This window comes from Antedon mediterranea, chromosome 11 (assembly GCF_964355755.1).
Source record: "Antedon mediterranea chromosome 11, ecAntMedi1.1, whole genome shotgun sequence".
Classification (NCBI taxonomy): domain Eukaryota; kingdom Metazoa; phylum Echinodermata; class Crinoidea; order Comatulida; family Antedonidae; genus Antedon; species Antedon mediterranea.
In genome coordinates, this window is record NC_092680.1 from 22187886 (window position 1) to 22214672 (window position 26787).

The 26787-nt window shown below is 32.0% G+C and overlaps 1 protein-coding gene across 1 annotated transcript in view; it reads left to right on the forward strand.

Moving 5' to 3' along the window:
- The window catches only part of LOC140062082 (uncharacterized), a 52596-nt gene that overhangs the window by 1920 nt on the left and 23889 nt on the right, over positions 1–26787 (forward strand). The window contains exons 2-35 of the mRNA XM_072108128.1: positions 2519–3144; positions 4834–5020; positions 5620–5694; positions 5935–6095; positions 6395–6481; positions 6755–6887; positions 7023–7174; positions 7530–7608; positions 8016–8094; positions 8535–8605; positions 9315–9328; positions 11128–11661; positions 12162–12297; positions 12883–12986; positions 13076–13252; positions 14932–15147; positions 15446–15623; positions 17294–17341; positions 18243–18968; positions 19583–19651; positions 20047–20198; positions 20348–20570; positions 20691–20842; positions 21354–21511; positions 21670–21743; positions 22202–22362; positions 22519–22738; positions 22882–23194; positions 23407–23474; positions 23860–24123; positions 24445–24708; positions 24888–25166; positions 25361–25630; positions 25917–26603. Of these exons, the coding sequence (XP_071964229.1) occupies positions 2551–3144; positions 4834–5020; positions 5620–5694; positions 5935–6095; positions 6395–6481; positions 6755–6887; positions 7023–7174; positions 7530–7608; positions 8016–8094; positions 8535–8605; positions 9315–9328; positions 11128–11661; positions 12162–12297; positions 12883–12986; positions 13076–13252; positions 14932–15147; positions 15446–15623; positions 17294–17341; positions 18243–18968; positions 19583–19651; positions 20047–20198; positions 20348–20570; positions 20691–20842; positions 21354–21511; positions 21670–21743; positions 22202–22362; positions 22519–22738; positions 22882–23194; positions 23407–23474; positions 23860–24123; positions 24445–24708; positions 24888–25166; positions 25361–25630; positions 25917–26603 (7105 nt within the window). The 5' untranslated portion in view covers positions 2519–2550. The remainder of the gene's footprint in view (positions 1–2518; positions 3145–4833; positions 5021–5619; positions 5695–5934; positions 6096–6394; positions 6482–6754; positions 6888–7022; positions 7175–7529; positions 7609–8015; positions 8095–8534; positions 8606–9314; positions 9329–11127; positions 11662–12161; positions 12298–12882; positions 12987–13075; positions 13253–14931; positions 15148–15445; positions 15624–17293; positions 17342–18242; positions 18969–19582; positions 19652–20046; positions 20199–20347; positions 20571–20690; positions 20843–21353; positions 21512–21669; positions 21744–22201; positions 22363–22518; positions 22739–22881; positions 23195–23406; positions 23475–23859; positions 24124–24444; positions 24709–24887; positions 25167–25360; positions 25631–25916; positions 26604–26787) is intronic.

Consider the following 26787-nt stretch of genomic DNA (forward strand, 5'->3'; position numbering starts at 1 on the left):
CCATAGAACATCATTTGGAATAAATGCCCCACCTCGAATAACGCCCCCATAGAACATCATTTGGAATAAATGCCCCACCTCGAATAACGCCCCCATAGAACATCATTTGGAATAAATGCCCACCTCGAATAACGCCCCAATAGAACATCATTTGGAATAAATGCCCCACCTCGAATAATTCCCCCATAGAACATCATTTGGAATAAATGCCCCACCTCGAATAACGCCCCCATAGAACATCATTTGGAATAAATGCCCACCTCGAATAACGCCCTCATAGAACATCCTTTGGAATAAATGCCCCACCTCGAATAACGCCCCCATAGAACATCATTTGGAATAAATGCCCCACCTCGAATAACACCCCATAGAACATCATTTGGAATAAATGCCCCACCTCGAATAACGCCCCCATAGAACATCATTTGGAATAAATGCCCCACCTCGAATAACGCCCCCATAGAACATCATTTGGAATAAATGCCCACCTCGAATAACGCCCCAATAGAACATCATTTGGAATAAATGCCCCACCTCGAATAATTCCCCCATAGAACATCATTTGGAATAAATGCCCCACCTCGAATAACGCCCCCATAGAACATCATTTGGAATAAATGCCCACCTCGAATAACGCCCTCATAGAACATCATTTGGAATAAATGCCCCAGCTCTAATAACGCCCCCATAGAACATCATTTGGAATAAATGCCCCACCTCTAATAATGCCCCCATAGGACATCATTTGGAATAAATGCCCCACCTCTAATAACGCCCCAATAGAACATCATTTGGAATAAATGCCCCACCTCTAATAACGTCCCCATAGAACATCATTTGGAATAAATGCCCCACCTCGAATAACGCCCCCATAGAACATCATTTGGAATAAATGCCCCACCTCGAATAACACCCCCATAGAACATCATTTGGAATAAATGCCCCACCTCGAATAACGCCCCCATAGAACATCATTTGGAATAAATGCCCCAGCTCGAATAACGCCCCCATAGAACATCATTTGGAATAAATGCCCCACCTCGAATAACGCCCCCATAGAACATCATTTGGAATAAATGCCCCACCTCGAATAATGCCCCATAGAACATCCTTTGGAATAAATGCCCCACCTCGAATAACGCCCCCATAGAACATCATTTGGAATAAATGCCCCACCTCGAATAACACCCCATAGAACATTATTTGGAATAAATGCCCCACCTCTAATAACGCCCCAATAGAACATCATTTGGAATAAATGCCCCACCTCTAATAATGCCCCCATAGAACATCATTTGGAATAAATGCCCCGTCACATGCATAACACAATATTGTATTCATTTCTATTTGTAGTAGAATTCATTGATGGACATAAGATAAGATAAATTTATTGAACAAACGCTTTTGTATCAGCAGGACACGTTTATAAGACGGTGCGTTCATTTACAAGGCAATGTGAAAACAAAAAGAAAAGTATCAAAAAATAACATTTAAGTCTTAACTAAGAAGCGAATTATACAAGTAAAATGAAATAGTAAAAACAAGGTAATCTTACAGATCGAACAATACTTAACCTATATGATGGAGTTAATGTTATTATCTATTTATTATCAGTATTATTATGTTCAAGTTTAAAGCGAATATACTATCATTATTATTACTAAAAAAAAAATATATATATAATTGCTAATTGATTTTATGATACTGTTATTATTAAAATAAATGCAACTGTTATATGATTATTTGTTCTTATTATATTTAATTTTAATAGTTATTTGTAATTTAATTAAACGTGATACTAGTTTTATTATACTATTTAGTCTTATTTTTAGTACTGTATTATTTATTTATTTTATTTAGATTTAGGTTACATTATATAATTTTGAAGGAAGAAAAAAAAAAAAAAAAAAAAAAAAAAATATAAAAATATAATATATTATTGAATTAGATAAATGGTAAAATAAATGTTAGTAGATAATATGGTGGGCGGTAAATATTTATATATTATATATTAAGTGTAGTCTTTCTATGTCTCCATGCAGCAGTTAAGTATTGTTTACAGTGATAGTCTACAATTTCACCTATTCTCTCAAATGGAAATTCTAAATAAAGGTTATCAAGTAAAATATGATGTTGGTATTCGATTGTACCACTTCTAAAATTCTCCCAGACATGATCTACAGTTTTTCAAGCATTTTAAACAACTTTTTCCAGTAGTTTATCACTTCTTGATATTAATTGTGTTGTATTTTTTCATATTTAGGAGTGTTTATTTATGTTACCATATTACACCGAAAGAAATAAACGCCACCACCAAATAAATGCCTCCCCCTGGGCATTTACTAAAAAAAATATATTATCAATAATACAATTTGATCTATCTACAAAAACACATACAGTGAATAGGCTTATCATTTAAACTGTTTACAGTCATATTTAATAAGTTTGAAATTTAACAGTAATTGTTTTAAATATGTTACTATTCAAGCAAGCTCAATTTATTGTTTCTGTTTTCCAGGATGACAACTGATCAACTCAAATTATAACAAAATGTATCAACCAATACCACCAGGTAAGGCCAAGAAGATCAAATTCTTCAAGAGTGGGGACAGTAATTTTGGAGGATTACAGTTAGCTGTATCAAAAAGGAAATATGGAAGTTTTGATGGACTACTTAATGACTTGACTACTAAAGTGTCCTTGCCCTATGGAGTAAGAACCATTCATACACCAGGTGGTATCCACGGAGTTCATTCATTGGAAGATTTTGAAGATGGCAAGTCATATGTTGTGTCATCCAGTCGCAAGAAAAAACCAATGGACTTAGGTCGTGTACATAAACCGAGAGCATGGCATAATTCTCGGCTTATGTCACCACAAGAGTCCATACTTAAGGGTAGTCCTACAAGGTCTCTCAGTCCCCGGAGTTCTCCAGATCGAACTGATGGTAAACAAGATCAAAGTCCTACTAGATTACCGCGAACGCCAAAGAAAATTATGGTAATGAGGAATGGAGATGTACATACAAAGCATATGATGCTAATGAATAGAAGAACAGCACAGTCATTTGAAGATGTACTTGCTGATATCAGCGACATATTTAAGACTCCAGTAAAAAAGCTATATTCTTCTGAAGGAATGAAGGTAAGTCTTATACTGTAACCTAATACAACAAGCAACAGAAAGATAAAAACAGGTGTTAGACGAATGGAAGCTGCTTCTAAATCATGCTTAGGCAAAGAAACCTCTAAGATAAGATTTTTTTATTTTGATTTAGAATAAAGAATCTATTTCACTCTTGAGAAGGACAGTGAATGTAATGGGTATTCTGTCATGTTTGTTTGCAGAATATGAGATGGGCCTTCAATTTTGGAAACAATTCTGACTAGGGTTACAATTAAGCACATAATAATATTATGCATTGAAATATTAAATAACAAATGTATTAAACTATAAATGCGTTACCTACAGTTACCAAAAGGCAATAAAAACTTGCTTAATGTGATGGTTTATTTCATAGCATCATATTTGCCAGCAAAGTGCCAATTAGTGTTAATGTAGAATTTTTGCAGTATTAAACCTTAATACCTTCTATTCATTTGCAATTCCTTACTAAGGTTTTACAGCTATAGTGCAAGTTAATAAAAGTGCAACCAAGAAAGCCTTCATTCATTTTAACTGCATTTTACTTGATTAAAGTAAATTAGCATGATCATGTCATTTCAATTTCTTTTGTTACTTAAACTATAATACTGTATCTTGAAATAATTTCATTTGGATCATAATATTAAAGAAGAGAATTTTTGTTTTTTTATGATACTTACAACAAGGTTTCGCAAACATTCAGTTTGTAATGTTTGCAAACGTTGTTGTAAGTACCATTTTTAGTCCTTTAATCCAACCAACAGTATTCAACAACCCTTGACTCATGATATTAAATTCTGTACATTGCAATATCATCCTGGCCTCTAATACAATTACATCATTGTGAAAAAAGATATACTGTAAGTGTTGACATTTTAAAAAGTGTTTGAATTGAGAAAAATTCCCTTCAATATTAATTTGCTTTCCTATAAATCATGTACCAGTGCACAGATATTAACCCCACACACCCCCTAAAAAGTTAAAATTTATTTTAATGTACTGTATGTCATCTTGACAAACAACACATTGGAAATATTAAAATTGATAAAATAGTAGAAAGACCAAAACATCCCTCTCCATAGAAAAAAAATTATAGATCAATCCAGTATAGCCTAAAAAAAACAAATAGATTTGTAGAAATTAATTAATATACCACAAAACCTTGAAAAGAATCCCATCTCTGTGGTTTGCAAAAGTAATCATGAAAAGAAGCCCATCTCTAAAAGAAGCCCATCTCGAATTCAAGCCCACTGGGCTTCTTATCAAGATAGACGTCTGTATTATTATTATCGAAAAAATCAAGCTTCATATATTTATTCTAAAATTTATTATTTTCCAAATGGTACTTTGAATGCATCTTGTATCTTCTGATTCCTTGTAAAATTAGCAGGTAAAGTCTAAAAAAAACCATATTATTATTGTAGACTTACCAATTCACAAAATTTACAGCATTATTTCCAATGGAAATGCTCCTTCTTCAGTTTGCAAAAGTAATCTCGAAAAGAAGCCCATCTTGAAAAGAAGCCCATCTCGAAAAGAAGTCCACCAAAGAGTCCTAAAAAAGGGCTACTTTTTTTACAGTAAACCACATTATTTGTATTTGTTGTATTTCACTTCAAAAGGCAATACAAAAATATTTCAAATGAATTATAGAAATGTGGTTTTTTAGTGACTTTGTTAATTTCACAGATTGAGAGTCTTTCTGGATTATTTAATGGGCCAGAGCTTTTTGTTGCTGCCAAGTTGAATGAGAAATTCAAATCTCAAAACTACATAGACAACTCCCCTTTTAAATATGGGCGTCCTCGAAATAAACTTAGACGGAAATCAGAAGATTTTACAGATCAACCACCTGCAAAGATTTCTAAGAAATCCCGTAAGTAATATTTTGATACATTTTCAAACTACATAGACAACTCCCCTTTTAAATATGGGCGTCCTCGGAAGAAGCACATGTAAAATGGAGGTACTCTAGTTTTTGCCAAAGAGAGCAGTTATAGACAGCACACACTATATGTTTTGATTTGCTCACATTATTATTCTTATTCAGCAGCCTTTTACATTGACCAAAATTAATGCAATTAGTACCTTCATTTGTTGACAATACAATGCCATGAATACAAATGCTTGTATTTTTTTACTTTGGTTATGAAAGTAAACTTACTTTTTGTGCTATGGTTCGACTACCTGCATTGGTAGCATGGTTTATCCAAAGTAAGAATTAAATACAAACAATTTTTAAACCAGATGTTATTTTCTTCTAAGGTGGAAGGTGGAAAGTTTCTTTTTATACAAATGACAATCCAGCATCTTCTGCTGATGCTTCAGTTTCATTAACTGGTGTACATTTAATTGTTATTTTCTTCTAAGGTGGAAGGTGGAAAGTTTCTGTGTATACAAATGACAATCCAGCAGCTTCTACTGATGCTTCAGTTTCAATAACTGGTGTACATTTAATTGTTATTTTCTTCTAAGGTGGAAGGTGGAAAGTTTCTGTCTATACAAATGACAATCCAGCATCTTCTACTGATGCTTCAGTTTCATTAACTGGTGTACATTTAATTGTTATTTTCTTCTAAGGTGGAAGGTGGAAAGTTTCTGTCTATACAAATGACAATCCAGCATCTTCTACTGATGCTTCAGTTTCATTAACTGGTGTACATTTAATTGTTATTTTCTTCTAAGGTGGAAGGTGGAAAGTTTCTGTCTATACAAATGACAATCCAGCAGCTTCTACTGATGCTTCAGTTTCATTAACTGGTGTACATTTAATTGTTATTTTCTTCTAAGGTGGAAGGTGGAAAGTTTCTGTCTATACAAATGACAATCCAGCAGCTTCTACTGATGCTTCAGTTTCATTAACTGTTTATGGTAATAAAGGCAAAACAGATGATTTTAATTTAATACCAGATGAAGGAAAATTTGAATCTGCAAGTGTTGAGGAGTTTAATGTAAGTGAGTTTGTTACAAAATATTATTGACTAACATTAGAAATTGGTGATTGTCTACTTCTGATGCTAGTTGAGAGATTAACATTACAGTTTGTTTCCACTTTTAATGCTATTTGGTGGACAAGATTGTTGATGGCATCTATATTCTGGTGCTAGTTAAGAGATTAACATTACAGTTTGTTTCCACTTTTAATGCTATTTGGTGGACAAGATTGTTGATGGCATCTATTTTCTGATGCTTTTGCCTTTAACACTTGATGATTATAATTCATTTAATGTAATTTCATTTGTATCTATAGATTCAAGTTGGGAATATTGGAAATATATACAAAATTAGAATTTGTCAAGATGATAGTACAGAATTTGCTGGATGGCTTTGTGATCAGGTATGATTATAAATTGTCTGTACCTTGCATTAGAATAGAATAAAATACGACTGTACGTAATCTAATTTAATAACTTGCTATTTATTTTATGCCTGCAAATTAATTCATAAAATTATGCTTCTAAATGCAAGTTATGTATTAAAATAAATATATTATTATTTCTTTTCCTAGCGAATAGTAACATCAAGGTTCAATGCACATTATACTAAACTACTCATAATACATACAGAAATGATTGCTAAAAATTATAATTTAATTGTCTCCTTTTTTAAGATTCGTATGGAAGATGCACAAACAAATGAATTATTGGCGTTTCCATGTCAACGATGGATGTCAAGAGAGGAAGATGATAATGAAGTATGTCGGGAGTTGCCAGTAATGAAAGATGGCCATCCCCTGTTTCCTGGTAAAGAAGACGATGCAAAATTGTGAATTTTATCAGTTTAATGTAGATTGGCTTTCTTAATACTAGATTATAGACTGATTCATAAATAATTGTTATTATAAGAGTAGTTACCAGGCAGTCTTTCTTTCTTGCTAGTTGTGGTATACAAAGTTGATGTTTTCACTGGAAACTATTGGAATGCTGGCACAGAAGCAAATGTTTATCTTACAATAATTGGTAACCATGGTGATACAGGACATAGACTACTTTATAAGTCTAAAAATAAAAAGAAATTTGAGAAGGGAAAGGTTAGAACATTTTGCAGTTTTTATGATATTTTTTTCATTTATTCAATAATATAGGATGAGAGCAACACACTTTTCTCAAAATGTTGTCCTCCGCTTATTTTTTAACATTTTATTTTATACAAAAAAATGTTAATAGTTGAAATCTGGACTATTTTTTAAGGAAAAGGATGTTGCAGATGTTTCTCTCCCAGCTATTGATTAATGTTAACTTTGTTCCTCTCCGTTCCATGTGTGTGTTAACAATTCTAAATTTGGAATCTAAACAAACATTTCTAGCCCTTTTTTCATAAATTATATGTTCAGATTCTTTTTTTTAACACTAATAATTATATTTTGATAATAATTATATTTTCAGAGTGACACTTTTAATGTCGAGGCTGTTGCCCTTGGAAACTTGAAGAAGATCATTATTGGCCATGATACTACAGATTCTGGTAAGTTGACAACATTTACAAACATTTCTATATTCATTCATGATACTACAGATTCTGGTAAGTTGACAACATTTACAAACATTTCTATATTCATTCATGATACTACAGATTCTGGTAAGTTGACAACATTTACAAACATTTCTATAATCAATGTTGTGGACGATCATATTCTGGTATATAACGATGTACATGTGTCATTCAAATATCAGAAATCTAACTAAACTTTCACTAAATTTTCTTCCACACATTTGTTATTCTTAATGTGTTGTTTGTAAAGCATCCTAAATTACAGCAACAATACTAAATTGTAAACTATACTCAGTAATAAAAGTTATATTGAATCATTTTTCATTTCATAATAGATTGAAAACCATTTTTAACTCAAAGGTGATTATTTTACATTTTAGGTTGTGGTTGGTTCCTAGACAAGGTTGTAATAAATGATTCTTTACATTCATCTCAAGAAAGTATATTTCCCTGCTTCAGGTAATAACACTGAAAAGCTATGAAACTGAAGTTTATAAATACATTCATGAGGTCGAGTTTGATCTGACAAGTACAATTAAATCTGTTTTAATTTCTTCAATCTTCTGTCCTACCTGGATGAATGATAACATTCAAGATTTGTCCATATAAATAAAACATACAACTGTTACATTACACTTTATTTATTTATATTATTATATTTATTTTTATTTTAACTGGTGGCCATGACTTAAAGATTCTTTGCAATCTTATTTTGATGACCTACCACACGCTGTATTACTACTTATATACTTATATCTTTCAATTATTTGTCTATACTTTTTCAAACACTAATTAAAAAATGTTTTAAGTTTTCAATACTTTTACTTTAATGTATTCTATTTATAATACAACTTCCTAATTTTGAAAGACATATGTTATTTAATAAAACGTTTTCTTAGCTGGCTTGATGGTGGCATTGGGGATGGCAAAGTTGTGCGTGAATTGGTGACTGACAACAAACCTCCAAATAGTAAGTAGTCACTAGCAATGTAATCTGCACCTACTAGAGTGCCTGATCCAGCTGTTTCAGTTTAAATACTAACTGGGTTAGTTTGTACTAAGCTAGCTTGTTTAGCTGTTTGCATGGTTCCCTTTGCATGCCAATGTTTGCAATGCTGTGTTGGGATATTTGCATTGTAACCTTTGCAAGGTATTATTTCCATTTTAGGAATTTTTTTGGTGAGAAAGATGTATTTTCTTTTTAAAACTGTATCATATAAAAAAATAAAAATTATTACAGTCAGACATTGAATAAGCTATTTTGCAATTTTAAGTGGAAAAAAGGAACAATAATAATGATTTCACTTAGAATAAGAACACAAAATAATTATATGGTTAAATCTAACCAAAAATTCATTTATTTGATTAAGTTACTGAAATAATGACATGAATTAAATGACCTACATGAGTTGGAGATCATTTTCAATCAATAATAATAAGAATTTTGTTTTTTTGAAACAAATACATGTGTTTAAATGTACTATTGTATTGTGGCCTTTATAGGACAATGTTAAATACAAAATAATAATTAATGTTTATGAGTTGAATGAAAATTCGGCAGATAAAAACATCATTCCTCCACCCCTGCACCAAATGGTAGAGTTTAGTGTGGTTATTTTGCTACATTATTGCATGTACAACCTCTAACCATTCTCTTTTTGTTGCTCATCTGCTTACAGTGGAAAAAGAAATGGTAAGCATGTTATATGTTATATGTTACATGTTACATGTTATAATAATACTAATCTGTCTTTATTATTTCAATTGTATTCTATGATTTTGTAAATCTTTTGTTGAACTTGTTTATGTGCTTTGCATGTCTTTAATTTAGTGCTTTGTAGAGCAATGTAATTTATTAGACTTATTTTATGAAGTCATCTTGTGTGCTTTTTGCTATCATTTCTTTAGTTTAGTTTTAAAGGTGTGATTGTTCATATATTTTATTTAATTATATTTATTTTGCTATTACCTTTGTCGCTTAAGTTGTTACAAATTGTATCTTAACTTCCTTTGGCATGAAACCAATTGTAGCTTAACTTTTTCTGGCTTGATACAGTTACTTCTTTCTCTACGATTGATGTAGCAGTATTGTAAATGTTGATATAAAGGTACACAACGTATATTAGTTCTAAAAAGAACCTTTTGAGAAGAACTGTATCAACATTTGATTTTGCCATGCAAACTTTCAAACAATATACTATTGTGAATATAATGATTTGTTTTGTGTGAGAAAAAAAAATGAGATCATTTTTGTCATGAACTTTGTTGTGTGCCTGATGTGGTTTGATGCATTCATCCTGAACTTTGTTGTGTGCCTGATGTGGTTTGATGCATTCATCCTGAACTTTGTTGTGTGCCTGATGTGGTTTGATGCATTCATCCTGAACTTTGTTGTGTGCCTGATGTGGTTTGATGCATTCATCCTGAACTTTGTTGTGTGCCTGATGTGGTTTGATGCATTCATCCTGAACTTTGTTGTGTGCCTGATGTGGTTTGATGCATTCATCCTGAACTTTGTTGTGTGCCTGATGTGGTTTGTGTCGTGTATTAAGACATGGGTGATTGGTCTACGCGCATTGATATTATTGGTAGAATAGTATAATAGGCTGTTGTTAATAAATGCCTCGTTCACTTGGAATCCACACCTGACTGAGTCGTGTCTATTGTACCCGTGTACTGTTGTAGTGTCTTTAGCGTGTACGAAACATAACATTTGGCGACGAGGATGGCCGTTAAAGACCACTATATGCCGATGTTTGAGCAGTATAATGAAGCCGAGAATTTTGAATCCCATCCTCGTCGCCAAATGCATTCATCCTGAACTTTGTTGTGTGCCTGATGTGGTTTGATGCATTCATCCTGAACTTTGTTGTGTGCCTGATGTGGTTTGATGCATTCATCCTGAACTTTGTTGTGTGCCTGATGTGGTTTGATGCATTCATCCTGAACTTTGTTGTGTGCCTGATGTGGTTTGATGCATTCATCCTGAACTTTGTTGTGTGCCTGATGTGGTTTGATGCATTCATCCTGAACTTTGTTGTGTGCCTGATGTGGTTTGATGCATTCATCCTGAACTTTGTTGTGTGCCTGATGTGGTTTGATGCATTCATCCTGAACTTTGTTATGTACCTGATGTGGTTTGATGCATTCATCCTGAACTTTGTTATGTACCTGATGTGGTTTGATGCATTCATCCTGAACTTTGTTGTGTGCCTGATGTGGTTTGATGCATTCATCCTGAACTTTGTTGTGTGCCTGATGTGGTTTGATGCATTCATCCTGAACTTTGTTATGTGCCTGATGTGGTTTGATGCATTCATCCTGAACTTTGTTGTGTGCCTGATGTGGTTTGATGCATTCATCCTGAACTTTGTTATGTGCCTGATGTGGTTTGATGCATTCATCCTGAACTTTGTTGTGTGCCTGATGTGGTTTGATGCATTCATCCTGAACTTTGTTGTGTGCCTGATGTGGTTTGATGCATTCATCCAGAACTTTGTTGTGTGCCTGATGTGGTTTGATGCATTCATCCTGAACTTTGTTGTGTGCCTGATGTGGTTTGATGCATTCATCCTGAACTTTGTTGTGTGCCTGATGTGGTTTGATGCATTCATCCTGAACTTTGTTGTGTGCCTGATGTGGTTTGATGCATTCATCCTGAACTTTGTTGTGTGCCTGATGTGGTTTGATGCATTCATCCTGAACTTTGTTATGTGCCTGATGTGGTTTGATGCATTCATCCTGAACTTTGTTGTGTGCCTGATGTGGTTTGATGCATTCATCCTGAACTTTGTTGTGTGCCTGATGTGGTTTGATGCATTCATCCTGAACTTTGTTATGTGCCTGATGTGGTTTTATGCATTCATCCTGAACTTTGTTATGTGCCTTATGTGGTTTGATGCATTCATCCTGATGTGCCTGATGTGGCTTGATGCATTCATCCTGAACTTTGTTATTTGCCTTATGTGGTTTGATGCATTTATCCTGAACTTTGTTGTGTGCCTGATGTGGCTTGATGCATTCATTGTTTGTTTCTATATAACAGATGGTTCTCACAAAATGTGTCAGTAAAATAAAAAAAAATAAAAAAAGAAAGTTAAAACTTAGCTACAGGCATGTAGCAAATTGTCACCACACACCCCAATTCCCCAGCACAGATCGTCATATTTTGTATCAATAAATATATTTAAAGCATCTTTGCCTCGACTGTTTTTAAGCTTTTTTATGGCTCTCTATAAAAATATATATAATATATATATTTGTAGTAAAGATAGAGAATTTACTTAGTAAAACTCTGTCCAATTGATAAGAAATATGTGTAACAAAAAAAACATAAAAAAATGATGAAACATTGGAGAGAAAGATCGATAATTATTGGAATGATCAATAGAATACTTGCACCTGATCTTTAAATATAAATTGATAGTATTCTGGTTTCTAGAGTGGATACAATAGATGAAATTACCATAACATAAGAAAATCCAGTCCTGTTTTTTATCAAATATTTATTTTTTACATGAATATAGTGGGAAATGGATAAGTGGAAATTTAAGCGTGGTTCACAGCTTGTATTCTTTAGTAAGGGAACAGGAAAGGCAGTCAAATTAAAAGCTGATGGATCAGTGGAAGCATCTGGAGACATTAATGACAAAGATGAATCAAGTAAGTTTTTGTGTTTTGGTTTCAGTGATATTTACATTACATCACTGTTGAAAATATTTAATTTTGAGATGTATGATAATAAATTTGATAATGTCTATACAAATTTCTAACATTGTACATTGAACAAATAAATGCTATGTAAGTTCATCAAAATGTGAATAATGGTATTCATTCACACATGTTGTTACAGTTAACCACATTAAAATAGAGAAGGGAAAGTTCCATGGCTTTCAGTTAAAAGAGACAAGTTGTTACAGTTAACCACATTAAAATAGAGAAGGGAAGGTTCCATGATTGTTACAGTTAACCACATTAAAATAGAGAAAGGAAGGTTCCATGGCTTTCAGTTAAAATAGAGAAGGGAAGGTTTCATGGTTTTCAGTTAAAAGAGACAAGTTCATCAATGCTATGTAAGCAGTGCATTCATTCACACATGTTGTTACAGTTAACCACATTAAAATAGAGAAGGGAAGGTTCCATGGCTTTCAGTTAAAATAGACAAGTTCATAAAAATGTGAATAATGGTATTCCCCACAAATGGAATATTTCAAGATTTTTTTACCGCTTTTGTTAACATTTTTGTAGCTTACTTTGAAGCTGAAAAAGTGCGAAACAATATCTACACTTTCAAAAGTGTTGCTTTTCCAGAGCATTATCTGTGCATCGAAACTAACAGGATTAGTGGCCATGTAAGTATTATGACATTATCACTATTAAATTTGAGATACATAATTACTTAAATGGATAAATACTACATAACTGCCATCATTTTCTTCAGGGTAAAGGAGGAATAAACTGTGAGTTTAAAATACGTATTCAAGAAGACAGGACTGTTATTTTAGAGGCCACTGCAAAAGGATCTAGTCAAATTGCTACATTTCTTCAATCGGGAAAACCGGGAGACTCTAGAGGGCCTTCTATTGGACCATCAAGAAAATTGCATTGTTATGTCAAGGTAATTATTATACAAATAATTAATGTAATATATATATATATATACACTATATACGAGTAAGAGATAACTAGATCGTCTGGTTACAGTGCTCGATACCATTGGTAGAGCTAGATATGTATCACAAATAAAAATAAAACTTGGTTACTTCATGGTACTTTATTGACTACAAATTTGTTTCGTATGCTAGCAAAGCTAACACACTCGTCAGGTCAAAAGGTATATATACAGTATATATATATATATATATATATATATATATATATATATACGTTAAGTCTGGAAAAGAAATAAAAACTACAGTTTGGTCTCTACAGGCTTGTTTCGTGAGTCGTGCAACTCACTCATCAGGAGACTATAATGAGAAAATCAATTACAACGCTGCTTATAAGCACATTTACTTGTAGAATTAGCATTTACAGGTGATATGTTTTGGAATGTCAGCTGTTACGTAACAATGCTTTCTTTCTGTGCCGGCAGGCGGACACAAGTTCGTTACGTTTGTTTAATGTCGATAATTCAGGGTGGCGGATGATAAATAATTTCTCTTTGAGGCAGAGATTGCATTTTTTGTTTGCGCTACTATATGCTTTAGTAGATGTCAAGATGCGCCATGAGATTGTATAGTCTGTGTTATTGTCCTTGAGTGTCCAAATATGTTTACTGAGTTCAGTTGAGTTTCTAAAACGTGAATTACGGAATGATGAGGTGTGATTTCTGTATCGTGTTTTAAAATCATTTTCAGTTAGTCCGATATAAGTTTCCGAGGTGGATTTGTCTTTGCGTGTAACTGTGGCTAATTGGTATATTACAGATGATTGTAAGCAATTTCCGCTTAGCGGGCATGTGTTTTTCTGTCGGCAGTTGCATGTTTTGTTTTCTTGCGTATTTTCCACGGATGTTGTTTCGGGCTGGTTGAGTATTCTCTTGTTGTGGCTGTCTATTATCTGTTTCATATTGTTCATACAACTGTAGCTAATCTTGATAGTGTTTCGGTTGAAGATTTTTCTTAGTTTGTTATCTTTTGGAAAATGTTTGTCTACTAGGGATAGGAATTTCTGTCCAATGTGTGTTTTGTGCTGACGTTTTTGCTGAACGGTGGGTTGTACCACAGAATGTCTTTTCGTTGTCTGTTTTTTACAGATATATATATATATAAATGTTCGGTTCAATGTAACCGTCTAAAAAGTGCTCAATACGGTAAAGTAGAGCTAAAATATACGTTAAGTCTGGGAAAGAAGTAAAAACTACAGTTTGGTCTCTACAGGCTTGTTTCGTGAGTCGTGCAACTCACTCATCAGGAGACTATAATGAGAACAATCAATTACAACGTTGCTTATAAGCACATTTACTTGTAGAATTAGCATTTACAGGTGATATGTTTTGGAATGTCAGCTGTTATGTAACAATGCTTTCTTTCTGTGCCGGCAGGCGGACACGAGTTCATTGCGTTTGTTTAATGAAGAGTGCGGCCAGCTACATGCTGGTCGTACGAAACAAATTTGTAGTGATTAAAACAATGAAGTAACCAAGTTTTCTGCTGTTATTTTATTTATTTATGCTCTACCTTGGTATTGAGCACTCTATCCTAACGGTCTGATACTTTCAACCTGAATATATACAGTATATATATATATATATACAGTATATATATTAAAACGTGATATGTTTTTTGTTCTTAGGGTGCTTTTCGTGAAGATGGAATTGTGTTATTTTATACATCCAGAACCCAAGTGCTCAGTATTGATAATAATGGTGAATGTATTGCTACTGGAGAAAAAAGTGAAGATGCTTACTGGAGGGTACACAAAGTGAACGTTGGAGGTGTCCGTATGTTTGAAAGTATCCAGTGGCCAAAACATTTTCTCCAAGTAAAGAATGGATACTGCAATGCGCAGGTTAGCCTTTTTAAAAAATAAAATTGTTATACTTTTTATCCATCATTATCAACAAAATGCTGTGTATGTCTTTCGCTCATTATCCTCAAAGACTTTCTTGCCATATTAATACTAATTAGTCCAAATGTAGGGTTTTCGTTTCATTTTCATTGAAAACTCTCTACATATAACATTATACAAATTTCTAGTTGAAAAACATCATAGTAAAAAGGTTCAATTATATTTTTTGATGATAATACAGCACATCTTGAAGTACTATAGACTTGCTATCATAACTAAGTTTGGTTTAAATAAACAGGGCAGTGGAGATGACTGTTGTCATTTTGTTGTAACAAAATACAAAGACAAAGGATTTGTAACTTTAACATCAATGGATGCTAAAGGTCAGTGTGTGGGGTTTTTGCCAGATGGTGTTACAAAGCCAACTGTTGATACGGGTGAATCTAATGTACGACTGTATGCAGAAGTTATACAATGTAAGTATTACCCACAGTTACTTACTGTACATGAATCTAATGTATGACTGTATGCAGAAGTTATACAATGTAAGTATTATTCAGTTACTTACTGTACTTGAATCTAATGTACGACTGTATGCAGAAGTTATACAATGTAAGTATTACTCACAGTTACTTATTGTACATGAATCTAATGTACGACTGTATGCAGAAGTTATACAATGTAAGTATTACCCACAGTTACTTACTGTACTTGAATCTAATGTACGACTGTATGCAGAAGTTATACAATGTAAGTATTATTCAGTTACTTACTGTACATGAATCTAATGTATGACTGTATGCAGAAGTTATACAATGTAAGTATTATTCAGTTACTTACTGTACTTGAATCTAATGTATGAGTGTATGCAGAAGTTATACAATGTAAGTATTATTCAGTTACTTACTGTACTTGAATCTAATGTATGACTGTATGCAGAAGTTATACAATGTAAGTATTATTCAGTTACTTACTGTACTTGAATCTAATGTATGAGTGTATGCAGAAGTTATACAATGTAAGTATTATTCAGTTACTTACTGTACTTGAATCTAATGTATGAGTGTATGCAGAAGTTATACAATGTAAGTATTATTCAGTTACTTACTGTACTTGAATCTAATGTATGAGTGTATGCAGAAGTTATACAATGTAAGTATTATTCAGTTACTTACTGTACTTAACTGATAAGTAGTGATGCTATCAAATGTATACACAAGTAATACTTTTAAAGTGTAGGAGTGTTTATTTCTTATACAATCACACATTTATATATAATTATAGTATTTTATTATTTTCAATTTGTAAGTAAAGTAAATATAGAATGAACTTTAGTTGTTTCAATATAAAATTTAATAACAAAAAGAGAGTTTCGTTTCGGTGCCATCATAGAACTATTTTCAAGATCCAGTAACTACAAAACAATAATAAATATGTGCACTAAGCACCAAAGTTGGTGACAGGAAATGCTACTGAGGGCTAATTAAGTAATTAGCTCCTCCTACTGAGTTAGATAAACAATTTAGCTTTGATGGAATCCGATTGTTTATTGAGTGTAGGTTTTAACTCATTACATTACATATTAAAGATGTATTGTCCCTTGAAACACAAAAAAATGAAGGTCAAAATATTCTAAATTTAAATTGGCCATATCAAAGTAATATTAAAATTATTCACTTAAAGTCGAAAATTCGAGCCAAAAACAACAAGTTTACGTAATTAACAGGTAAATTAATTTGATTACATTTGTCTGGAAAATCGTCTCGAGCGAAAGTAAACAAAGATTTCAAACCACGAGTACGCATTATGCATATGCTAATTAGGATTGTTTACAACTCGTCACAGTTCAGAAGGTATTTTCACACAGATCGTGAGGAAGTTTTATGACTATGCATACAGAGTAGCCAAACAAGCGCGTTTCATTATGGGATATGTTTTGATTGAAAACTTTGACTGGAAGTTAACAAAAAAACGTCTGTATTTCAGTTAAATGATTTTTTTTTCGAAAAATTTTTGGTGATAGTTAATAACTATTATGATACTTCAAAATGACCCACCTTTTTTCGAAATCTTTTATTTTTTATTTTTTTAGAATTAGTCAAAGGGACAATACATATATATATATTTTTTTTTTTCAATTATCTAGTTGGAAAACCAAAGTGTATTTTAGAGGATGAGACACCAATAACAAAACGTAAGTACTTTATTGGAATTTATGGTTTATATACTTTTTAATTTTAAACTTTGTGTGGGACTGTTATTAAGTGGTTTGGCAGTGTTTAAATTTACCTAATACCACTCTTGTATTTGAAAGCCAGATATCTAGAAAGAACACTGAAATCCTACTTTTACCGGAAAAGGTCTTTAAGTTCTAGAGCCATATACATGCTGCCATAAATAAGAATGTACTCTCATATCTTACTTGGAATTAATTAGTTAAATGATAGCTAAATAAACAAATACACAATTATATTATGTTTCTTATTAATGAATGTACAGATTATGTTAACTGGTACTGGTTGGTTGGATGTATTGCTGTAATTATTATAAATTGATCAAAACTTATTTGACCAATTAATTTATTCACATCAATAACGCTTTGAAATTGTTTGAAAAAGAAACAAAAAAGATGATATTAATATTAACAGGCATAGAATAAATTCTACTATCCAGCTGAGTGATATACTGAAAATTAATTAATTATAAAGATGAGGAAATATATAATAAATATATTTATTTCATTCCATCCATGTCTGTCTCAATCTACTCTCACTTGCACTGAGTGTTGCCTGAACGCTCTGCAATTTATTTCTGGCTGTTTTACTTTTCACTAAAATGATGAAATTATGACGAATAAAATTAAAATAGATTGTTTGTATGATTACATTTTAACAACAGCAGTGAAGTATAAATGTAATAATGATTATTTACATAAAGATTAAACTAAATATTTTATAATAGTGATCTATGTAACATAATGTTCACAGCACAGTAAATCCCTTTAATATTGTCATTTAATTTTAACACTTTTATAATAGTTTCTTCATTTAATTTACTTGTTTCTGTGTTATTTATTTTTTTATATATTCATAAAGCAACACTAGACTCTATATTAACCTCTGTGACACCAGCAGAACCAGCACTTCCAGGGAGTTCCACTCCATCCCCTAGTATACCTACATTTCCAGAAATTGAAGAACAGGAAATTGAACTGCTTCAAATGGAAAGAACCCTAACACCAGTAAAAGAAGAAAAAAAACCTTCACCTATATCAGCCAAAAAAGACACGTTGACTCCTGTTCTTATTGATGAGAGTAAACCACTAGAGAAAGAAAAAACACCAACCCCTGAACCTACTCCTACACCTTTGAAAGAAAGATCACCAACACCAGTGAAAGAAGAAACACCAACCCCTGAACCTACTCCTACACCTTTGAAAGAAAGATCACCAACACCAGTGAAAGAAGAAACACCAAAACCTCCTACACCTTTGAAAGAAAGAACACTTACACCAGTAAAAGAAGAAACACCAACACCTTTGAAAGAAAGAACACCAACCCCAGTGAAGGAAGAAACACCAAAGCCCCTAACACCATTGAAAGAAAGAACACCAACACCAGTGGAGGAAGAAACACCAAAGCCCCCTACACCATTGAAAGAAAGAACACCAACACCAGTGGAGGAAGAAACACCAACTCCTCAAATTCCACAGAGAATTCCAACTCCTCCACCGGCCCCACCAGTAAGGGTAATGATTCCAGTAATACTTAAACGAAAAAAAGAACTAACTCCATTGGTGGAAGAAGAAGATTTAGCTGCAGGTTATGACCAAGTATTATTGTTCTTCAATGTGTTGAGTTGTCAGCAGCTTTGCTTTGCAATACACTACAATATATACTTACTTACGAAAGGATGTAAATGATAGGTTGTCAGCTATGAATGTCTTCTAATAATTTATTGTTTTGGTTTTGTTTAAACAAAGATAAAACAACATGGATCAAACATCTATATAACTTATACAAAATAGAATAGATGAAATCAACCACATCAGCAATACAATGTAAGCTTAGCCTGCATATTTTAACATAGGATGAGTGAAAGGTACTATTCGGATTAAATGGATTTATGTTAACTTATAGGTATAAAACCCAAGATATTCTGCTAATACTGCTCCTGCTGTACTTAAGCCTACCTTAATAATAAACAAGATTATGTTGATGTACGTTTGTTGTTTACTTTTTTCATGTCTTTTATTATTAATTGTGCTTTTTTTAATTAAAAACATTGTTTTGTTTTATTTGCTTAAACAGGCTTGTTTTGCTTCATAGACTTAGAAATAAATTGCATAATTACAATCAGTATCAGTAATATTTTATTTGAAAAATCTTGGAAAAAGGACTAAACTTTAACAATAGTAATGATGATATTTTAATAGGTGCAAAAAGGATGCCTACACCCCATCCTGCAACACCCCATCCTGCAACACCTGTAGAAGAATTTGAAGGTAATTTGGGTTTCATTTTCTATTTGTTCCCAGTCTATCAAGTATCAAGTGTGTTGCTTGTAGTTAGTTACATTTTGCAACCTTTCAATTGACCGCCTCAAGACAACTTGAGGTTGATGATTTTAATCATTTTATGAATACTCATATGATTTTTAAACTTAACTAACACCAGAATGATATTAGTGCTAATTATATTTCATGTTTTCTAAAAAAATAAAAAAAAAATAATCATAAATTGTAATTAATCGAATTGATTGATCATTTGCAATGCTTCCACTTGAATTCAAAGTAATTCACACACGCACACATATATTTATACTCTACTTTGGTATCAAGCATTTTATCTTATTGATCTGATATTTTAACTTGGATATATATAATATATATTTTAACAGATGGAGATTGGAAAGTATATGTAAAAACTGGGAAAATTGCTACCAATGAAATGGTGACATTGACTGTATATGGAGACAAAGGTATTTCTAAACCATTTCAATTGGGTAGTGGAGGTGAATTGTTTCAAGTTGACAAAGAAGATGAATTCAAGGTAAGGAAAAAAATTTATATTTGAATCAATCTTTCTCAATTTAAATATATCATTAATTACATTTTAAATAATTTACAGAAAGAGACATTATATTTATTGAGCATTTACAGAACAGTTACATCTTTACAATATTGTTTTTTGTTTTACAGGTGAACTTATTAGATATTGGTGAAATATATAAAATCAGAATAGGACTTGAATCGGAAAATAAGAATGCAACCTGGCAACTTTCTCAAGTAAAATTGAAAAACATGAAAACAAATGAACATTTGTTCTTCAAATTCAAGAATCATATTTTCTCCATACTGGAAGCAGATGGTGATTTGTGGCGAGAATTACCAGCAGTTAGACCAGGAAAAAAGCCATTACAAGGTAACAAACAAGTTTGATATTAAATCATAGATTTTATGTTTTGTGTATTTGATGAGGACAATGTGTAAGAATAATAGACATTCTTATGTTTTGACTTTTTTTTTTTACTTTTTGACTTAGTTCATAAATATGTTGTTGAAGTGCACACCGGTGTTGAACCTGGTAGTGATACAGATTCCAATGTATATATTAACATAGTTGGAGAGAAGGGTGATATTGGAAATAGACTTTTACATCATTCAAACATGGAAGAGAAATTCCAAGAAGGACAAGTATGTATAACAAAAGATAAAGGATGTACACTTCTATCATATATTGTCTGTAGGATTTGAAATTTGTGTAATTGCTTTCATAACATCATTATGCCTAAAATCTGTTGTGCATATGTACAATATTCATATTCCTGTCAGACCAATTTTAAATTGTTTAATATTTTGCATAAACAATCTTATTCTGCAAAAAATACACAATCAATTAGCACTAACCCCTTAAATCCTCTTGCATTATTATCAACAGCAGGATGGTCACTATATAAATTACAGCTTTTCACTCTTATGTAGTGGAAGATAATTAAAGAATACTACTTATTTTCACCCTCTGCAAACATGATTACTACACTACAATCCACCTTACAGTAAGGCTTTAAAAACTTATAATTTGAAACAGGACTCAAGAATCCAAGGAAATATGTTTCTAATGAAGTGAAAGGTGGCGGTATATAGTACAAAATATAATCCAATTTGATAGATACTTTTAATGGACTATGGTATCATTGTTTTGTAGATTGATGTGTTTGAGCTACAAGCAGTGACTGTAATGAAACCTACAAAAGTTATTGTTGGGCATGATGGGAAAGGTGCTGGTACAGGATGGTATTTGCATAAAGTTGTTATAAGAGAAAGCTCAGATTCTAAAACAGAATTTATATTTACATGCAACAGGTAAGCTCAAACGTGTGTATAAATTAACAAGCACAAAACAAAAACAACATGGTAATACAGTATAAATAAAAGTGTGTTTTTTAGATAAAGCTCAACATCTAAAATAGAATATATTTGCACAAAATGTATTAACTGTAAATTGTTTCCAAATTGTTCAGATGGCTTGATGAAGGACAAGATGACAATGCAATTGAAAGGGAATTAGAACTGACAGAAATTAAATCAATTAAAGGTTGGTTATCTACAAACCTAATTACCTCTAGTTTTATCTATTTTGCTTAGAGTGTAACTTATTTGTTCTGTAATTTTATACCTATATTATAATCTTATTATGGTTTCCATATTTTTACAAGCCCTTGCAGGTTTCTGTGGAACCTTTCATCTTTATTTATTTATATTTTTTATTTTATCTAAGAAAGTGTGGAAAGATGAATAAAGTTATTATTATTATTAATGTAGCGGTTTATTAAAGTTTTCTAACAGATTAAAATACAAAAAATACTAGCATGCTTACTTTCATTGAAGTACTTAGTCTCTCATAAAGGAATTTTAGTTAGGTGCTGATTTGATTACTCTGCAGCTCTTCAATGAATTAATAGTGCAGTCACCTTTTACATTGTTATGTAAAAGATATCTTGTACATTTGGTGATGCTGTTTTTAGTATCAATGTGTACTATTTCGCTTTTTAGCGACTGATTGGCAAATCTTTGTAACGACTGGAAGTAATGCAGATTCAGGCCGGAATTCAACAGTCACTCTTCATGTGTATGGGGATAAAGGAATGGATGAGTGTATGTTGCTTCCAGATCATGGCAGTGGTTTTCAACCAGGAACAACACAAGATTTTAGAGTAAGTATGATCTTATATATGAATGATACAATTAATTAAAATAATTCAGTTCTTACTATCCTGATTACAGTAACTTAATTTTACTTAATTATCTACATATTAGCTGCAATTCTTGTTACTTATACCTGAATAAATCACATGTATCTGTTATTTCAGGTCAATTTATGTGATTGTGGAAATCCATACAAGATTCGAATTGGATATGATAACTGGAAGTCAGAGGATAGTTGGTATTTAAAGACAGTGAAGATGGTTAATTTACTTTCAGACACAAAGCTAAACTTTGAGTTTGACCGTTGGTTATCAAAGGAACATGATGACCTGGACACATGGAGAGAACTTCCCGTACTCATTCCTCCAAACAAACCACTTCCAAGTATGAACAAAATAAGCCAATTTGTGTCATCTATGTATAAATTATGCTTTAATTTTGAGATATTCAATCCAAAAAATTATTTAAACATTTAATTATATGTTAATTAAACAGGTTCATACTTATTTGGTTGTTTAATATTACAGTTACTAAGTATTACATCATGGTGTGGACAGGCAGCAATGAAGAGGCGGAAACTAATGCAAATGTATTCTTAAATATTCATGGCAAATACGGTGATACTGGTTATAGGCATCTTTACAAATCCAAGAATAATGACAACATTTTCAGATCTGGTCAGATGGATGTATTTGAAATAGAGGCAGTTTGGCTTGGAAAGATATCAAAAGCTGTTCTATTACATGATGGAAAATCTCCAGATGTAGGCTGGTTTGTTGATAAGGTTATCATTAAGGAATCTAAAACTGCAAAAAATGAGGTTTATTTTCCTTGCAGGAAGTAAGTATTGTATTGTAGGCTTTCTTGAGAAATTCGCATTGTTAGAGTTAGTAAAACTACCCCACCAAAATGTTCTCTTTCACAAAAAACAATTTTAAAAAAGGTCAAAAATGTCTATCAATACTTGATTGATTGAGAAGGTTATTCATTTTGATGTCACTAATTTGATTTACTTACTTTTTAGTTATAAATTAGTAACTTCATCATTTCAGATGGTTTGATGTTGGAAAAGGTGATAAGAAAGTAAGTCGAGAACTATTTCCAGGCAAACCTGCAACAAGTAAGTTTATTGTATACATAATAGACAAGTTGTATAATGATTATAACCTGCAACAAGTAAGTTTATTGTATACATAATAGACAAGTTGTATAATGATTATAACCTACAACAAGTAAGTTTATTCTATACATAATAGACAAGTTGTATAATGATTATAGCATTGTGTACACTATTTTGTTTGACAATTCTCTTTTTTATAAAATACTTACTTTAGTATTTACTATAATAAATTGTCAGCATTAATTTATAGTTGTTCTTCATCACGGCATCAAAGTGGCTCCAATGTGGTTAACTAACTAATATTTTTCTTTATTTTGTATTATATTTTTCTTCAACAATATTTTGAATACAATATTTAAAGTGTGAATTTAATTTAATTGAATAGCTCCTAAACCAATTTCTCAAGAAGAAGTAGAAGTAGGGACAACAACTGCAATTGTTAAATGGAGAAAACCTGCTGGTGACGTGACTGGTTACTGTGTAAAATGTACACCAGCCAAGATTGACAAGCCGATTATTGACATTAGAAATCCAAGTTTGACTCAAGCAGAATTTACAGGACTAAATCCTGGTTATGAATACAGCTTTGATATAATATCACTCAATGAGGATTTAAAAGGAGATACTGTTACAATAAATGCTACTACTAGTAAGCATTTATATTTTCTAAATAAGAATAATTCTAAAAATAAATTGTAGAAGTAGATACTTGGTGGCAGGGCCATAGCCACAATAAACATTCTAGTTGCTGAATCTCAAATACTTGAAAGAAAATAATCAAAGTTTTATTCTTATGTTGTTAATTCACACTATTACATTTACTTAACATTATGGCAAATTCGTTTTTTTCTTAATAGTATTATATTATATACAGTTTTTAACAATCAACAGATTGTCCAAAAGTGAAAGAAATGAAATTTAAAAAATAGATTGGTTTAAAAAGAACTATGTATCTACTATCTTCCAATAGAACCAAATCCTGCCATCGGTGGTGAAATTAAAGCATCATTTCGCTCAATATCTGTTACTTGGGATGCGCCAGATGAAGGAAATTGGACTGGATATAAAGTAAAGTTAACTCCTGCAGATTCAAAGAATTCTACACTTAAGTTAGATGTTACAAAAAGATCAGTTGAATTCCAAGGTTTAACACCAGGCAAGAAGTACCGTGTAGAGATTATGGTGTTATGTGATGATATTGAGAGCGACAAATTAGTTCTTAGGGAAACTACCAGTGAGTATTTAATTCTACCTTTTCATTTGTGTTTTGTTAACTTTGGTATGTGGGTGTTATACAATGTTTGTAAGTTTAAAACACAGACATATTAACAGTGTAATTGTTATCTTTACTGGTTGTCTTCTATTATTTTGCTATTTTATGCTTCTATTTAAGAATCCTTTTATTTATAACAGAAATTCCAGATGTTGTTTTGTTGCCTGTACTTGATGCTGTATCTGTAGCAACAACTCATTCTATTGAGGTATCTTGGAAGCAACCAGAAGGAAACATGAATGGTTATCAGTTAAAGTTGAAGCCACCTGATGGAGATGATCCTGAACAAACTATAAGCACCCCGGCTTGCACTGAGGCTACATTTACTGGATTATCACCTGGAAAAGTCTATGAGATTGATATTGTAACTGTATTTGACTTTAAAAAAAGTGATATTGTCAAATTAGATGCACGTACAAGTAAGTTCCTGGTTGAAATAGTTAATTTTTATAACATAAATATTTTATAGTTTAAAAAAAGAGGTCTGAATTAATTAATTTATGATATAGATGAAATCATATCTTCTAATTATAGATTTATCCATCTGGTAGGTTGCTACATATATAATATATGTATAAAAAACACAAGTTATTTTTAATAATTCATTTATTAGAGTCAATGTCAGACCAGGTTCGAGATCCTAAAACGGATAGTACCAGGAGAACCATTGTTGTTGGCTGGAAAAAACCAGAGCAGAATTGTGAGGGCTATCGTCTGACAATAACTCCTGGTGATGCTGAACAGAACGAAGTAATTATCAAAGATGCAGATGAAGTTAAAACATCATTTAATAATTTAGCACCAGGTCGGGAATATACTATTGCAATATTTACTACAAATGGAGATGTGGAAAGTGAACCAGTTCAAGTTATCAAACATACTAGTATGATTATTGTTTGTTGAAATCATATCCCACGAAACCTAACTTTTATGAAACTGTACAACTTAAAAAAAATAAATACTTATGAGTTGGATGGTGAGAATATATCACCTTTTAGTTAGGTAGGGCTTATTCCAAATGGCAGTCAGGTGTGTTATAATACTAATTAGTATAAAGAAAGAATAATAAATCAATACCATAGATTGATGCATTGCTATTTTAAAATATCATTGTATCATTAACTTGTCTGATTTGTTAATATTTTGTCTTATATTTTCTATTTTTGTAGAACCTCATGAAGTATTAAATGCTGCATCAGAGGCTACAGCCAAATCAATTACTGTAAATTGGGATCGACCTTCAGGGGAACTTACTGGTTACAAAGTTATTTGCTTACCACTTATTTCTGGTCCAAAACCTTCAAATAGATCCAACAGCGACCTGACTAAAAAACAACTAACTGGTGTAAAATATGAACGGAGTAATACTGAAATATCTTCTTCGGACAAACGAAAGAATAGTAGAGCAGGTGAACGAACAAAAGAAGACCGAAAAAAAAGTGATGCAGGTGATCGATCCAAAAGTAGAACTGGAGACAGATCAAAGAGTAGAACTGGAGACAGATCAAAGAGTAGAACTGGAGACAGATCAAAGAGTAGGACTGGAGACAGATCAAAGAGTAGGACTGGAGACAGATCAAAGAGTAGAACTGGAGACAGATCAAAGAGTAGAACTGGAGACAGATCAAAAACTGATGAGAAATCTAAAAACAAGCTTGATTCAAAAGGTGGCAGTAGACGGGGTAGTATAGCTTCTGTTGGATTAAATGAGAAACAACCAATTACCGTATATGTTGATGAGAAAACAACTAGAGCAAAGATAAGTAACTTAGAAGGAGGATGTCATTACATAATTGATATATTTACAATAGCTGGTGAACAAGAAAGCAAAAGTATTAACCTTAAACAGCGAACAAGTAAGTTTCATGGATATTTAGTACAAAAATACATACTTTCTGTATCATTTAGACTTTCTTTTTTTTTTAAATTTGTGTGCTTAAATATTTTTTTTTTCATTTACTTCATCTTTTAATTTAAATTTTGGCTGTCTGGTGAAACGTATTATTTGCTTCTATGTTCATTTGTTTGTTTTGTCAGTAA